Source organism: Sylvia atricapilla, chromosome 8 (genome assembly GCF_009819655.1).
Source record: "Sylvia atricapilla isolate bSylAtr1 chromosome 8, bSylAtr1.pri, whole genome shotgun sequence".
NCBI lineage: Eukaryota > Metazoa > Chordata > Aves > Passeriformes > Sylviidae > Sylvia > Sylvia atricapilla.
This window is the reverse complement of record NC_089147.1, coordinates 16669013-16686665: the sequence shown is the minus strand read 5'-3', so window position 1 is coordinate 16686665 and position 17653 is coordinate 16669013. Positions and strand designations below refer to the sequence as shown.

The window sequence follows — 17653 nt, the reverse complement described above, 5'->3', positions numbered from 1 at the left end:
GGGAGGGGATAAAAAACATTTTCCTAAAAGACCCCCCAAAAAGAAAATAAGTAACACACAAAGAAAAGGTGGTGGCAATCTCTTGAGTACACTGTTAAACATGCTGTTTCCAGTAACTAAGATAAACATTTTTCCATGTTACTACCAACCCTTTTCTTGGGCTAGAGCTTTCCAAAGTGAGTGTAACTTCCATTCAGCTAAACAGAACCCAAGAAATTTATGAACCATGAAAGCTGCCTAAAGTGGCTTCAAGGTTCAAAGTCATAAGCATTGTGTATTGATGGTCTTTTTTTTTCTTTTCAACACAGGCAGTTGCTCTTCTGTCGTGTAACACTGGGCAAGTCCTTCCTGCAGTTCAGTGCGATGAAAATGGCTCATTCTCCCCCGGGACATCACTCAGTGACTGGGCGGCCCAGTGTGAATGGATTGGCTTTGGCAGAATATGTCATTTACAGAGGAGAGCAGGTAAACAGCTTTTGGGTTGGTTTTACAGATTCTATTTTGTCTTTTTCAAAGGCATGTAATGCATTGGGGGGGGGTTTCCTGGGTTTGTGGTGCTGGGACCTGCTTTTGTCTTAGAACAAACTACAGCTGCAGTTGCAAGTGAAAGGCTGCATGTTTCCTGAATGATCCAGGAATTTTTACCTTTGATGTTTTGCCCTTTTTTCCTTTGGCATTAATAATTTTTACATCTCCCTAACATTCTGCATTTGTCCAGAGAACGAAATAATAATAAACAATGTATGTGTCACTTTTCCAGGCTTATCCAGAATACTTGATTACTTACCAGATCATGAAACCTGAAGCCACCACTGATGCTTAAGAAAAGTTACTTGGAAACCATCAGACTTTGGATGTGAAGATATCAATGGCTGCCATCCGTATAATTACAAGTTTTTGTTGAAAAGCTTCCCATTCCCAGGTGGTGTGGTAGCAAATGTGAACGAAATATATCAGTTTTGACTTGATAAAGCTTTAATAATGTACAGTATGTTTTTCTAAAATTTCAGAAATGTCCTCTTTTTCAGCACTTTAACAGATACCATTCCAGGCATAAACTGGGGTTTGGCTGTACTAAATTATAAACAAAAATTAACTTGAAACAATGGTTTTATACAATAATTCATTCAAATCTAGCAGAAATTGTAATGGTCTATACAGGAACTCATTTTACTAATATCGTGTTCTTTAAAACACTGCATTTACACTGAAAACGTTTTCATTTGTAAAACTGTAAATAAGAGCTTTTGTACTAGCCTGGTATTTATTTACATTGCTTTGTAATATAAGTGTTTTAGAACTGCAATCTTGTACAAAATGTTCTTTCCAGATGTTCGTTTGTTCATCTCTGTTTTCTCATACAAGATAGATTTGAAAAGTCCATTTTTTCAGATTTTATCACTTAATCGTGAGGGAGAAAGCAAATTTTATCTGAGGAGGTTCAGAAGTATCCAACTTTAGAATGAATACACAAATTTTTGTTCTGTATTTTTATTTATGAAATACACATTCCTGCGAATGATGGGCTATGAAAATAGAATGTTCCAGACAAATGCTAAAGTGGTTTTCCACCTACTTCCTAGAGTTGCATATTTTATTTCTGTAAAATGCCTTTTGAAATTTTTTATTTAACTATAGGTATAGTTACCTGTATCCTGACTTCAAGGCTAGTAGACCTTGGAAGTTACAGTTTTAGTAAATTATTTTCTTTGAATGTAGATGGAAAATTAACCTCAAGAAGTTCTTTCTTGAGTTTCTCTTGCTTACATTTAAGCCAGGAAGTTAAATAGTTTATTCCTAATATGAGGGCAAACACCTTGGCCTTTTTTGTATGCTTATTTTGGTAGATTGATCTACCTGTTGGTGCCCTCAGAATATGAGCATTGCAAGGTGGAAATGTTAAAAGCCATCCTGTCATCTCCGGTGTCCCTTCCATGTTAACATTCAAGCTGTGGTTGAAGCAGGTGTGTAGGAGTGTGTTTGTCCGCTTTCAGCTGAGTGGAACTGCTGGGGCTGCACCTTCTGCTGCCAGCTCAGCCAGCTGGGAGGGGAGGAGCAGCTCTGCCACAGCAGCAGCCGCCTTTGGTAGCCCTGGTGAGGCCCCTTGGATGGAGGAAGAGTGCAGAAGGTGCAGCCCCTGCCTAGGTCTCATTCAGGGCTCCTGGCTGCACCCACCCGCTCAGTCAGCGCTGTCATAGCTCTCGTGTGTATTCTGCTTCTCTGCCATCTGCAGTTTTTACCTACATATTTCAAAAATATGTAAATACAAATTATAAGTTACTTGGGGTTAAAGTGGGTAGGAGTATATTTTAGTTGTTTAATATTTCTACATACAGAACACTGTCCCAGAAGACAATTTGTTTGCAGGGCATGTTATCTTACCATGGTTTTAAATGTAGTAACTGGTCAAGATAATGAAATCCTCTTGCTGATGTGGTGGTTATGTGATTATGCTCTATGTAAAAATGTATTGAACCTTACCCAGTTATGTGAGGAATAAGATTGCAGAATTCTTGCAGAAAGTAATATTGGCTATGAATAAAAAAGGCTTTGATTTTTAGGTACTTTTTCCCAGCATGTTGCCTGTTCCTTAGGTATAGTAATGCTGGAATTTGTGTTCATGCAAAATCTGTTAATTATGTTTAAAACTTTTTTGTTATTGCTAAAATGCTTCATTCTGTATGAATGATCACCTAATGTCTTGTAAAATATTGTGGTATGACAGCATTTTAAGTGGTACCACAATGTTGGTTTTGTCTGTTTGGGGATTTTTTGAGCTGTTTTTTTGCATGACATACCTTGCACTCTGAAGATGGAAGCTGTAATGATTTGATAATACTGACTGTTGAGGTGAACCTTTAATCCCTTGTGCAATTAGTTCTGCTTTACTCATCTTGAGGTGTCTTTACATGTACTGTATGACATTCCATATCCATTTAACACTAAATAAATTTAATTCACTGGTTTTCTGGTAGCATGGGATTAATTACCGATGTAGTACATTAACCCATTGTTTTAAATGTAAGCATGCACAATGCTGTAACAAACTGCATCACTGGAGGCAAAATTAATTACATTAAGTAGAAGAGCTTTTAATGTGGATGAAAACCTGTAAATACTGTGGAAACTTGTAGTTTGATATATGGCTAACTAACAGCTTTAGCTAGCAGTGAAAATGTTTTAGTAATAAACCCAGAAGTAAGCTTCAATTTATCCACTTAAAACTCCATTATATGGTCCAGAACTGCGGAAAAAAAACTTGCTTACGTTGGCTTTGTAAAATGAAAAGTAACCTAAAGAGTCTTACCTTTCAGATAACTGCATGGGTGTGATACATACATGAGCAACAACAGAAGGAACTGTTTAGATCACTGGTAGTATTGCAATAAGTAAGTAATTTCATTTCAGTAGAACAATTTATATGGTGTTAGGTTTCCAAAACCAAGTTTGTATAGAAGACCTAAATAAGACATGAGCACTAGAGGGCAGGAAAGCAAATGTTTCCTAAGATTAATGGTAGTGAAAATCTCCAGAGGGTCTTGGAAACACTGTTTCTGATAAAACTGCTCCTGAAAGTTCCACCTATCTAGGTTGTAAAAAATAAACTTCCCATTCTGCATTAGATTTGGTTTTGTTTAATTAAATAATTAGTATAACAAGAAATGATACAACTAAGCAAATTGAAAATATTGGGATCTTTTCTTTTAAAATTTACTCGTAAGTTAGACTCTAGTTCTTAGAAATCAAAAAACAATTCAGCCACACTCTGGTATCTTATATAATTGAAAGAGTTGATTATCGATGCAGTGCACATGAGAGTGTGTTGGTACTCATTTTGAATGCAAATGACTGTGTAAAGGAGTTGCCACTCTCCTTTCTACCCTGAACTTGCTCCTTAGCTGTGTGTGTATCTGTGAGTACACACATGCTTGCTCACTTCCTGAAAAAAAAAAAAAAAGATTAGAAGTTTTAAAGGTGTCTTTTCCTGCAAAACAGCATTGTCCGTGAGAGTGCTGCAGCCTAGGAGCCATGTCCACTTCTTCAGCCCATCTCCTGGACTTAATATAATAAAATGGATTTTCTCTTCCACTGGAAACAGCCCCATGGGTGGCTTTCCTTCTGCCTCCCAGTTTAAAAAAATGGTATAGAGACTTGATTGGTGTTGAGCTGAAGCAACCAAGGCTGTTTTCTTGCCTTCAGTGACCTGGCAGTGAGACTGACTGAGGCCTGCCCTTCTGTGGTTCTTGAAGCTGTGCTTGAGTTGCAGTAGGAAGTGGAGGTGGTGCCAGCAAGGGAAGTGCTACAGTGGAGGGCATAAGGGAGGGGAGGTGTGTCCCTCTTCTTGCCCCTGTGCAGCAAGCATAAACAGAGTTATTCTGAGAGTATCAAGGGGTTTCTCCCCTCTTCCTGTGGCTCACTAGATCAGAAAAAGCTACAGGCAGCTAGAACAGAACACAAAAGAAAAAGCATGTAGATGACTGGTTTGAAGATAACGAGTTCTGCCCTAAAAGGGGCAAGGTTGGCAACTAAGAGAAGACAGGATGGAGAGAATAGAAGAAATAATAACCTGCAAAAAAAGAAAGGCAAATTTTACACACACTGAAATGGCATGGTAGAAATAACAAATCTAATTGTTAGGAATGGCCAAAGTCATCATAGTACATCAGCTTCCCAATTTATGTTTGACATAAAAAAAGCAAACAAACAATTGTGTAGACATTACAGGGATTTCAAAAGGGTTCCTCTTGAGAAGAACACACGTGTTTTAGGAGGGGAAAGTTGCAGCCAATTCAAAACATTAATATTAGACCTGGGAAAAAGTGTATGCAAGAAAAGAAAAGAATTTAAATACCAAAGGCAAATACCCTGCACAACAGATCTTCAAAACTTTGGTTTTGAGGCACTGATTATCAGAGACAAGCTGAACACCCCCACTAGACAGCTTAAGAGCAAAGTATGTCACATTACATTTTCCACCTGGGTTCTGTATAGTAGTAGGAGGTATATGGGGAGGTGGGGGTTTTAATGCAGCCAGAAAATTCAGAGGAAGTGAGATCCATCTGTCCATCTGCAATATTGATAAAACTAGTTCATTTTTAAGTGTATTTCAACTGGGGTCTTCCTGGGTGGCACCAAAGATGATTGGGGTGGCTCCTCACATATGCAGTGACACAGTCAGGGGAACACTTCCTTGCAGAGTTTTTAAGCTAAGACCATTAGCAGATTTCAAAGACCATGGTGGAAGTATTTGCAAGCCTTAACACTTAAAACAAATGTGAATCGTTTAAGGAGCAAAAGAAGATGTACCAGTGCCTGAGAATGTGTGATTGAGGCCTTGTATGGTTGGAAAAGTGGCTTCATGTCAGCTCTTAATACTGTGTGCAGATCTGGGGGAAGGATTTGTGAAGGATGTGTACATGTGGGGAAGGAATAATATTGAAGAGTGTAGTTGATAGAAGTATCCTGAGAAATTACTGGGAAGTAGTTGCTTTTTTCAGGGACAGATGTGTCCGACTTTGTGCTGTCCAGCTGCTCTTCAAAGAGGTAACCTTTGCCAGCAATGTGTTTGGAAGCTTGTTTCACAGTAAGAAGTTTAATCAGTTTTGTGGGGCTGTGGGCATCATAGATCAATAGATATGCACAGAAATAGAATTTCTCACTAGCCTGATAAACTGGTAGGTAAATTGAGCAGGTAAATAAATTAAGCAAATAGGTTGGACTCAGTCTTGGAGGTCCTTTCCAATTTTACTGATTCTGTGATTCTGTGAAAGGAAAAAACAGATCTTGTTGCAAAAAGGAGTAACAGTAAATCAATTAGTCTGAATAATATTTATGACCCAACTGAGGGGGATATTGTATCTAATAGCTTTTTAGTCAAAGTAGAAGGTGACAGCAGTTACATTAAGTATTGTTTGAATTAATGACAGGGTGAGCTACTAAGCAGTCCAAAAGTGTCGTCTTTAAATAAACCTGTATATGATGACCACTGTCTGATAGTGGTTCCCTATTTGAAAGTATTTTACTGAAGCATTGCAAACGTGAAATTAACTAGTTAGATTTGAAATTAAAGAGATTTACTTTTAATATTAAGTGTTCATTAGAGCACTTGTTTTTATCAAAGTCTAATTCAGCATTTAGGGAAGAACCTACTTAGCAGTTGAGTAGTAAAACTTAAAGATTTATAAACGATCAAAAAATACATAAAAAAGTGCAATTTTACTGACAGCATAGTTCCAGTAATAACTTGAGGCCTCTGAAGCACATTGTGTCAAAGGTGTTATTTTATGCAAAGATTCTAAACCAAATAATAAGATAGTGAAATAAATCTGACTTCAATCTAAATGGACTGATGTTAAAGATTATTTCAAAATATTAGGAATGTGAAAATGCACTAGGAACTGCAAAATTACAGTTTTTAAGAAAATATTTTCCTGTTGATAGTAAATCTTCGAATGGAGAACCATTTAACATATTAGTAGAGAGATGGATTTCTGAAGGTGCAGAACTGACCTTGAGAAAAAAATGAGTTTTAAAAAAAAGGAGAGAGCAGGGTCGTGGGTGTGTGTGTAATTGACTGAGCATCTCAGAGTGGCAGCAACTACGTTAACAGAGAAAATCAGGTCAGTGGTACACCACAAGGTCTGAAATAGTCCACACGAGAGTGGAAGGCACCAAGTGTCTTGATAAGGAGGAAGAATTAGAGAAACATTAAGTGTGTCAGATTGCTGAATTTCTGAAATAAAAAACTTAGAGTGAACCTTCCATCCAACATCCTACATATATATGCCATGTAAGCATTTTGAGTAGCTTTAAAAGCCTTTTGGCAATCAGACTCAAAATGAGATGGAGAGGCAGAATGATGAGCTGGCTCATTTCAAGCAATTTTCAGTAGTAGCACAGGGCTAAGTCCTGGGAGGAATACTAATGGGAATAACCCATTATGGATAAGATTGGACAAATATGGAAACCTGATTTTTAATGTAATTGTGTGTTAGAACATATTCCAAAGCACTTCTGAAATGCCACCTGCTATTAAAAGAGTTCTTAGACAATTATAAATTTTGAAGCACTAATAAAAAGAACAGATATTTTAAAAATACAAAAAGAAAGAATAGTAATTTCAGACCTGGAGCAGTTAAGTGGAATATTTCAGTTAAAAGGAAAATTTCACACTTACTGCACATAGATTTATTCAGGGATGTGCTTTAAAGTTTTGGATAGTTTTGTTCATGTAAGTACCATGTGTCTGCTGTAGGGACATAGTCCAGCAGAAATACTGAAATCACAACAGTACTTTGCAAGAGATACATGTGGCAAATTTTAAAAGCCAAAGAGTCATGCAAAATAGTCCATAAACTCCTTGTTTTAGGTATGCCTCCTCTATGTCTTCTGAGACTTCCCTTCCCTTTCTCAGAAATACTAGCTTTGCAGTAAAGCAGTTGAACAAAAAGGATGAGCTAAATATTTCATCTATCAGGTTTTAGTTGTGTTTAGTTTTTTGTAAAGAAGAAAGAATAATGGTGCGACTTTGTACAATTAATAGCTTAAATATTGTGTAGAGTGCACTGTTATGTACTACAGATATTTTATGGCAATATCAATAAATAACGTATTTTCCTTTAAAAAACCAAGCTACAAAATAGTTCTTAATATGTCTCCTTCACTGAACTGAATTTACAGCACATATTTTGTGGAGTTTGTGATTCAGCATGTTTTACCAACTTAAAATACTGTTAAAATAGTGGGTTTGGACTCACTGACCTACTAGTTTTAGCATAATGAATTATATCTGTAAACACACTTTTGCCTCATAATTCTGTTAGTCTCAGGAAAATTTATCAGAACTATATTTATACCATAATTTAGCAATACAGTGTTTTAAAGTTACTGAGCAGAATAGTTAACATCTCAGACACAATGCATTCCCCCATCATATCTCGTTCTAATGGTAAAATGCTACCAGGATTTCCCAAGCAAATTCGTTATGTCCTTCAGTTTTAAAACTGACTTTATTCAGGTTTCTGGGGGGGTTTTTTCCAGCATTTTGTCTCTTTAGACCTATCAGAATTATTTAAGGGTGGCTGCCTTTTGCACCTTCTCCCTTGTTGCAGAGAGCAGGGATTTTTTTTTTTTTTTGCCAGCATTAAGCACCTTGGCTTCTTGGTTCAGAGCTCTCTAGACCCTCTGTCTGATCTGAACAAGCATGAGAAATCTGTTCTGTGGAGCTGCAGCTTCATGATCTAAAATGAAGTGATGTGGGTGGCTTGTGACAAGAATGCTCACATCCTAAATGAACAGCAGTTTCCATGGGGATGTCTGTACCTGTAATAGCACAGTCACGTGTCATTTTTATTGCTGGAAATTCCTGTTTCTCTACAGCATTCTTTATAATTTTGTCTCGTTTCTTTTTTCAGCCCAACTCTGTAATAAAGTGATTTGACGTGGAGTTCTGTGATAGTCACAATATCCACTGAGAAGCACAAAGACATTTCAGTTCATAAAAGTGAGGTTCATCCACCTTGCTCCCAGGTAACTCCACACAAAAATATCTGCTGTGGTGCTTTCAATACACCTTTTAAAAGCAAATTATCATAGAATCCTGGAATGGTTTAGGTAGGAAGGGACCCTTAAAGCTCATCTAGTCCAAACCCCTGCAATGAGCAGGAACATTTTCAACTATGTCAGGTTGCCCACAGCCCTGTCCAGCCCTGTCCTTGAATGTTTCCAGGGATGGGTGATCTACCACCTCTCTGAGCAACCTGTGCCACCGTTTTACCACCCTCATTGTAAAAATCAGATTAATTCTGGCTGGCATTAAAGAAGCTATATTGCAACTGATAATTTTGAAACTTGTATTTGAGAAGGATAAAATGAGTGTATCATTCCAGAGGTATTTTATTTACAGAAATGTTAGAAATGGAATATTTCTATTCTAAATGTTAAATCTTAGAAGTAAGATCACATCATAATAAAACTTTTAAGTAGTTTGAAGTAAATACGTTGTATTTGCCTGAGAGAAAAGGAACTATGTTCAGTTTGTATTTATTCTTTAGGATTCAGAAACTTAAGTTGGGGAACATACACCACTAACTGTTGAGAACAAGGTAGACTAATCTACTTGCTGCTGATGAAAAATGCATGTGAAATCTGTAGCTCCTATGTGGAAAGCAGGACAACCAAGACCACCAGTTCTGCCAATCAGTCATTCACATTTCCCACTGTTTTCCTCTATTGTAGCAAAATGTGAGAAGCTGCCCTCAGGCCACACAAACAATGCTCTTTATTGGTCTTTACTGAGGCATGATCGGGCATCTATGTGGAGACTGCCAGCCTCAAAGAAGTGCTAGTGGATGACATCTGGCAGCCTGGCTTTGCTACAGATAGATTTATGAGCTGTGAAAGATGGTCAAATTAACATCTTCTGCATTCTTGATAGGATTAGGGTTTCTGGGACATGCAGCTATTTGCATATTGCCCTGACTTACCACATCAGTATTGTGTTTGTGGCTCATTTTAATAGATTGGGAGACAGTGGGGGCTTTCTCCCTTCACATCCTATGCTTTTCCAGTCAGGCTTGGCAGTGGCATGGCTGTGTTGGTTTAACAGACATAACAGAAATCATACTTCTTGTTCTGACTTCTTCCAGCTACAACCTTAATGCCGCTCAAGAGCAGCAGCAGTTGTAAGAGCCGTTTTGCTCAGGGAAGGATGCTTTTCGCTGGGGTGAGCTCATGCAGACACACACATGAAGTTGAATGATAATGCATTTCTATGAGAGTCCACAACGGTTGTCCCTACGAGTTAAACGGAGAACTGACAGAAACAACCTTTCTACAGCCTCAAGCAACTATTGAAGGTCTTGGAAAGGTTACTTTACCTATAGAAACATTGCTGAAAACCCTGTTAGCCTTAAATCTCTGTCCCTTCACCCCCTCCCCACACAAGACTTAGACCACATATTTTTATTTTTTTACATTTATATTTATTTTATTTATAAATGGTGATCATCCAGTGTTGGTAAAATATAGTTCGTACTTGTCACTAGACTGGAGATGGCTTCAGTTTGCTGTGTGTGTTGAGTGACAATGGCCATGTACCCCTCACAATGTTCCCCAGCCTTGGGGTGCCTGTGTGGGATAACGATTAACACTACAGGCCTGTGCTGAACAGGATTCCTAAGGTGCCTAGAGCAGAGAGGGTATCCAACAAACCACTGTTTTAAATTTACAAAGAATATTTATATGTACTTACTCCTTACCTAGACTGTAATAATAAAAAAATAAAGGAGCTATTGTTTTTCAGGAAATTACGACTTTTCCAGCCTTATCTTCTGAGTTACATATGCCTGTTTTTAACTCTCATTTTCACTGGTTTAAAATGAGCTGGTACTTCCTCTCAAGCACAAATGACTTCTACTGCAAGTGATGTGCGATGGAAATATTTTCATTAACCTCATTCAGGGATTAGCTCCAAATTTCCCACAAGAAGTCTATTCCACTGGCACCTTAGTTTGAATCATTTGAAAGGAACTAGCACTGTGAGAGTCCAACCACTCCGTCAGGTTGTGGGCAGAGGAACTACGAGGTGGGAATGTACATGAGCATCAGTCTGACCTCCTGAGGCAGCAAAGAGCATGAAGAAGGCAATGAAACATCTGCACAACCATTGCAGGTGAGGAGGACCTATGTAAAATGCTGACCAAGCTGTGACTGATTATACTGTGGTCTCATTAGGCATATACACCTAATTTGGTGATGTTATTTCACTACGAAGCTAAGTTTAACCACATGGGCACATTAAAAGGAAGAAGGCAACCAATGTCGGATGAACTGGGCTCTCCCCACCAGCCTGGTACTGGCAGAAAGGGCCAGATGGCTCCTCTTGGTGTCCCAGTCGTGTTTTCCCCATAGGCGCCCCCTGCACATGGCTGACCCCCACCCCAGGGCTCCCTCGTCTCCTAGAAAAGAAAACAGAAGCGTTATCTCCCTGGGATCTATAATAACTTCCTTCTCAAACCAAACGGCTTTTTGTTCTCTGCTGCTGTTTCCTTACATGCCCGCGGCACCGCGATGTTCCCGGCGCAGAGACGCCCGCGGAAAGGAGCCGTCCCGTTCCAGCTGCCGTGTGCCGAGGCCGGATCAAGCTCTCCGGAGCCCCGAGGCCATTGAGATGCTGTCGGTGTGTCCGTGTGCGGCGGGCCGGGGGCTGCGGCCGTTCATTGGCCCCGTGCCGGGTGGGATGACATCGGGCCCCGCGCTCCATAGGGCCCCAGCCTGCCCCGACGGCTGCTGAGCGCTGCCACAGAATAGAGCTGAGGGGACACAACCACCGCACTGCACCCCCTCGGCTCCAATGGGAACACAGGCAGCTTCAGCCAGGGATAAAAGGACTTGAAAAAAAAAAAAGAGACTGTAGTCTTGGAGCTGCTATTAACGGGAGATGAATTGCAAGAGACCATTTCATGCCAAGGGACTTCAGAGAGCAGCATCCCCAAGAGCCATTAGCTCTCAGCGAGAGTCGTGCTGGAGCCCTTTGCTGTCAGGACAAAAGCATGCATATAAATTTTATACCATTTGTCTTCGAGCAGAAACAAAAGATCAGCTCTAAATCCTCAACATCTTGTCTCGACTAACAAGAAATAGTACTGTCTTGTGTGGCTGTCTTGTTACTCTTTTCCCATCAAAAGAATACCGCTGATAAATTTATTCATAATTTTGGAAGATTTTGCTCTTAAAATGAAAAAAAGAAGTGGCAAACACATGGAATTGAGGCTATATTTATTCCTGTTAGTGCAAATTATGCTGCTGCTAAGGATGGTGACTTTGGGAAGTGCACAGTACTTTTTAAAATTGAATAGAAACACAGCTTCAAAAAGTTAGCCACTACACTTTTTCCTCCTGCTTTTCACTGAACTAACTCTGAGGATGATATACCTCATGTATTTTCTAGTTACAACTGCAGTCTGAAAAAAGCATATTCCTTTAGGATTTTTCGTTGTTGTTCTTTTTCAACCAAGAATTCAAGCCCTATAGACATTTTGGGAAGTAATACTTTAACTTACTCATGAGAGAATATCTGGGGGGTCCAGTATTCAGATTAAATACAGGCTCTGTAAATAATCTGGAAAATAAAATTCTTTAAGATATTTTTTCTTAAATTAAGGTAGATATTACATACAATTTGTATTGTAGAATTTGGATCTCTATAATTGGACCAGATTTTGTCCTATGGATTTCCTTGTTAAATAAGTACTTTAGTACTTTGTGAATGTGTAATAAGAAATGAGTTCTGTGTTTTATCATGATGCTTCCATCAAACATTTTCTCATTTTATGCCAGTCTAAATAGAAAATAGTGTCATGTTAGAGCCTAGAATTAACTACAACTTAGTCCCCAGAAGTCTTCTTTTAAATGGAGCAATTATTCCTAGGTTTGCTCTAACAAATTAACACAAAAGCTGCTCGAGCTGATCCAGCTCTGGAGCGGGTGTGAAAGGCCAGACGCGGTGGGACGGTGAGTGCCCAGCAGGCAGCAGAGCCCTCGTTAAATGAACGCGTGTGCCTGTTCGGGGTGTAAGGGCCAGCAGCAAGGACAGAGCTCTGAAATAGATGGTAAAGAGATACTATATGTATTTATTCATTCTGTCCTTCGTTCGCTTCGTTTGTTTTCTGTCAGTGAAGCAGCTCCGGGTCCCCCTGAGGTGCTGAGAGCCCGGGGGCCAGCGCTCAGTGTTTGTCCCTGCCGGCCGGGGCTGCCCAGGGCTCTGTCCCGTCCGAAGGCTGCAGAGGAGTCCCAGCAGAGCCCGGTGCTCGGGCCCTGCTGCTAATTCAGCCGCCAGGAATGTGGGCTGAGCTCGGACTGCGCCTGCCGCCCCTCTCACACCCTCCCCGCTCCAAGAAACCTGCATCATTTACCTGCTGAGGGCTTGAAATAAATTGGGCAAAGTATCTGCCTTCTGCGAGGCAGTGCAGCCTGTCCGCACTCCACAAGGCACAGCACAGACTGGACGAGGCTAAGCCCTAAAATTATTTCTAAAGCTGTCGATATTTTATTCATACTTGTACTTAACAGATCCCTTCCATGTAAGGAAGGAGAGTGAGAGCTGTGAGAGTTAATCTAAAGTCTGTAGTTCTGTATGGTTAAAAGCCTCTTTCATGTAGCTGTGTTCATGAACTGAGCTTGGAATTCTTAAAAATCCAGATTATCACAGAGGAGGGGATTTGTTGTTTGGCAAATTGACAAAGCCTGCCATTCACTCACCTCGTGTGCTGCTTGGCTTTACAGTAAATCTTAGATAGGGCTCATAGCACAAGGGAGGCCTGAAATAGGTCAGGGGCAATTAAAGAGAGTTTCCCAAAGATTTCAGGTTCTATTATCCAATGAGCTCCAACTGGAATAGTTGCTTTTTTAATTTTTTTTATTCTTTTTTTATTTTTTTTTTATTTTTATTCTTTCTGTGCCTTTGCCTTATTCTTATTTGTTAATCGTCTGATGGCTTTTAAATTGCACCACAAACCTCCAAAAATATTGCATCCCTTTGCAGGCTCCCCCAGCACAGGCTGGTCATAAACTCAAGCAGGAAATATCAGTGTCAAAACTACATGTGGAAACATTAATATGTAAATTATTGACAAGTACAGCTGGTAGAGCTGAGGGTTGAACTATGACTGCCTGAGCAGATTTCACTTGTTAAACCTCTGAATTCAGAGAACTGAATGAAGACTGAGAGGGAAAACCAGCATTTTCCAGAAGAAAGTTCCTAGTGCAGAACCCAGGAAAGAATAATTCCTGTGGTGGACTGGGACAAAAAACTGATCTGCTCAAAGTCTGGGGTCTGCAACTCCAGACCCACTGTGGGAGAAGCTCTGCTCAGACAGTGATAAAAAAGTTATTCCATTCCATTTATTAATTTTTGAAGTAATTTTACAGGAAAGGATTGCTACACACAGCAAGACAGCTTACTGCTTTCTTTAACCTTGCAAATTAGAGTAACATCTTCTAATTGTTCCTTCAAAATCAGAAGGTGGTGAAAGAGATATTAGTACTATTTAATAGGATCAAGGTCTTTCTACATATAAAGAGAACAATTAAAGCCAGACACACTAATTGCATGCCCAGATTCAGCATCACTGATTTTTCTCCAAAGGAAAATCAAGAAATGGTATTGCCAGGTTTCAAGATTCTGTTGGAACATCCAGATACAGAGATGAGCTCAGCAGCCAGAGAAAAGAAAACAATGCTGTGTGCAATATGGTACAAAAATGTTGGGGTTTTTTTCCCCCTGAAAACTTTGTGAGTTAGAACTTCCAGAATTCAATTTCCAGAAGCTAAAATGTCAATAATTTGTTTTTGTTTTCAGGTAGCTTTTACTTTTCCTTGAAAACCACACCTAGTGTCCTAATATGTCAGCTGGCAGCACCCTTGTGATGACAACTCAAGCAGCAGCAGCATGTAGTTAATTATCCCCAGCACCACCTTCCTCTGGGAGGGAAGGGTTTATCAGGCTAATGGGATAAGCAGTCAGAGTTTGGGCCTGGCAGGTTGGCCACACCGGCTCTTCTTGCTGAGGACATCAGGAGGTGCTGAGGAGGGCAGGATGGGACAACAGGAGCCAAGCAAGCCAGGAACCAGAGCAGTGGTGAAGGACTGCCACAGCTGCAGTGGGAGAGCAGAGGTAAAGAGTGGCTGCAGAGTGGGTGCATGGGCAGATCTGGGGGGCTGAACTAAATCCAGGGGTGGGGCAGCATAATCAATAGATCTTGTGTATCTCCCACAGGACTAAAAGGAATAGTTTCTGTTGGAAGTGAAGGTCTTGCCTACAAAGTGTTTCTGGTTCGATTGCTTTAGCTGGTGGTGGCAGCTGTTACCCAGTCATGGGATAGGATGAAAATGTTGAGACAGGAAGCAAAAAACCATGGTATTCCCCCTTAAAAACAAATCTGAGGATCTCACTATGGCTTCCCATCAGTTCTTCGGTAGAAAAACTGAGTATTTGTTTGCTATTCAGCACTAAGCTTTGGTGTTATTAACCACAGTAAATGCAATTAATACAGTCTCTTGGGTTGTATTTTATTACTTAGTGGTGCTAAAAGGAAGACTTTGAGCTATTTTGGAGAATCAGGGAAATATTGTGATTAAACATAAAGAAAGGGCTCCTCTTCTTTCTTCTCCCTCTCGGGTAAACAATGAATTTGTTCAGAGTTCCTAGTTGGGTTTTTAAATGCAGAGTGATGTGGGTAATCAGCTTGGTTGCCATGGTGTTCCACCTTTGCATCTGATGGTGAGAAATACAAGCTCTAGCAGCACTGCACAAAGCTGCTGTGCCACGGCCATGGAAGTAAAACAAAGCCGAGCATTATCGCAAGGTACTGTGCAATGCTCTGGCCAGCTGCCTGCTCTGTGGCTGCTTGGGTGACAGGCACATGAAGGAAAAGTGAGCAGTCATTAAAAAAAAAATAGTCATCCAAGTCACATTCAAGTGATGATGAAGCTTTTGCATAGTGCTGCTGAGCATTGTCCAGCTATTTGCTGTAAAGGAAACCATCTTGGCATTAGGAGCTGCATGTAACAGTCCAGATCCTCGTGAGAGTCACTGGGCAGATCCTGATTACTTCTTAGTGGCCTTCTCACAGCCATCCTTGTTGCAAACAGAGTTTGCAACTGTTCCTGGTTGTAGACCAGGGCTGTGTAGGACCCCAGGCAGCCAAGGAAAATGTTAGCTTTCCTTAACAAAATGTACCCTATTTGTGTGGATAAAGTATCTCTCAAAACCCTCTTCCCCCTGGTAAAACAACTCGCCTATTCAACACTGTGCCATTTGCTGGGTGAAATATCATTCATCTCCTAAGTACAGTTATGTACCTCAGTGCTTCTGAGTTTCTCAACCTTTCTTTTCACAGCTGGTTTCTCACCAGCCCTGTTCAAGTTCTTGTTTGGAGATAGTTGACCAACTGTTCCGTGGGAAACAGGACAGGACTGGTTCATGTAGCTTGTGAAATCTCTGTCAGCAAGAAAGGTTTGTCTAGGGCTTGCTGCTCAGTGAGGTCTCAGTCGTTTCTTATTCCGGTAAAAATGCATGGTTTTCTACTTGGGTGATTCCGGTGTAACTTTAAACTTTGGGCTCATAGAAATTGATTTTGGGGAGGGAACGGCTGTCCCTCGTATTTTTGTCCCTTGAAAAACCTTAATGTACTTGAATGCACGAACTGTGCCTAGGTGCTCTCACCCGGGTCAGTTACACACGGTAACAGCGCTGCAGGTGTCACACGGCTTTGACGAGACAAAGAATAACGCGAGCTTCTTGTCACAAAATAGTTACCGCTTTATTGGGGGTAAAAGAGGAGAGCGGACAGACCGGGGGGCATTGCCGGCGGTGGCTGCGGGCCCGCGAGGCCGGGAGTGTCCGGCTGCGGGAGCCGGGCTCCCTTCCCTCCCGCGGGCCGGAGCGGCTCAGCCCTCCCAGAAGCCGACGAAGAAGCTGCACAGCGAGTGCCACCGCTCGGCGCAGTAGGTCTGCGCCGGGTCCTCGGAGGGCTCCGGGCCGGGCTCGGGCAGCAGGCGCAGCTGCGCCTCGGGCGGCGCTCGGCCCGGGCCGCAGAGGCGGGCGCTGAGCGGCGCTCCCGGGGGGCAGGGGTGGCTCCGGCGGCGCAGCCGGGACACGATCTGCCGCCAGTACCGGCGGCCGCGGGCGCCGAAGGCCGGGCAGCGCCGCGGCTCCCCGCGGTAGGCGCAGCTCCGCGCCGCCCCGCCGCCCGCCGCCCGGCAGCTCAGCCGCAGCTCGCTGGCCCCCGCCGCCGAGCGCAGCTCCCAGCGGCACCGGTGCCGCTCCGGCGTGGAGAACCGCCCGGCCCGCGCCTCCTCCGCCGCCTCCCGCTCCGCGCCGCCGCCGCCGGCCCCCAGGGCGGCCAGGGCCAGCAGCGCCAGGGGCAGCCTCATCCTCGGCGTGCCTCAGCGACGGGGCGTCCCGGCCCGGGGCTCGCCCTCCCGCCGCATCTCCCGCGCCCTGCGGACACACGGAGCGTGGCGGGCGGTGCCCCGGCGGGAGCGCAGCCCCCGGGGTCGCGCCAGCCCGAGCCGGGCGCGGAGCGGGCTTATCCCTCCAGGCTCGTAGCCCCCGGGGCTTTCAGTTCGCGCCCGTCCATCCGTCAGCTCCGTCCCGGGACCGCCCGGCCGGGAAGCCGTAACTGGACAGCAGCAGCCGGAGCCCGCACTCGCCGGTTGCGGCATCACAGCCTCGAGCGGCATCGGACCCGGCTGAAGGGACCCCGTCCTTCCTCCCGCGCCCGGTTTTCCCCGCGGTGTTTTCCGCCCGTCCCGAGGCACTCACGGCGCGCTGTGCGGTGCGTGGCGGTGCGTGTCCCCGGCTGCCCGCGGCGGGCCCGGCACGGCGTTATCAATGCTCGGGAGCTGCCCCCGCTGACGCCCCTCCCCGGCCGCCGCCCGCGGGGGGACAGCGCCGTGCCCCGACGGCACCGGCTCCCGGGAAATCGCCCGACACACTCGCGCTTTGTTCGAGCAAACTGCACGCCGGTGTCACAGAGCCATGCCGAGACCCCGGTCCCTTCCGAGGTGGCGAGGGAGTCTGGTTGCCGAGCTGGGAACACCCCGGGGGCGCGGGGACAATGGGTGTGCCCTTGGCCCATAGGAATCAGTT

At 43.0% G+C, this 17653-nt stretch overlaps 2 protein-coding genes across 3 annotated transcripts in view; one reads left to right on the top strand and one right to left on the bottom strand.

Annotated features, from left to right (window-relative positions):
* TNKS2 (tankyrase 2) overlaps positions 1-2965 on the top strand; it is a 30134-nt gene extending 27169 nt beyond the window's left edge. For both annotated transcript variants that reach the window (XM_066323850.1, XM_066323849.1), the window contains exons 26-27: positions 309-465; positions 761-2965. In XM_066323850.1, the coding sequence (XP_066179947.1) occupies positions 309-465; positions 761-823 (220 nt within the window). In that variant the 3' untranslated portion in view covers positions 824-2965. The remainder of the gene's footprint in view (positions 1-308; positions 466-760) is intronic.
* Positions 2966-16432: 13467 nt separating this feature from the next.
* Positions 16433-17386, bottom strand: FGFBP3 (fibroblast growth factor binding protein 3). The gene is made up of 2 exons (XM_066324489.1): positions 17327-17386; positions 16433-17002 (listed from the first exon to the last, which is right to left on the bottom strand). Exon 2 carries the CDS (start codon positions 16933-16935, stop codon positions 16450-16452), a length of 486 nt encoding a protein of 161 aa, XP_066180586.1. The 5' UTR covers positions 16936-17002; positions 17327-17386; the 3' UTR covers positions 16433-16449.
* Between the last annotated feature and the right edge of the window lie 267 nt (positions 17387-17653).

Excerpts from the sequence above, each read along its gene's own strand:
- FGFBP3 (XM_066324489.1), bottom strand. The coding sequence starts at position 16,935 with ATGAGGCTGCCCCTGGCGCTGCTGGCCCTGGCCGCCCTGGGGGCCGGC.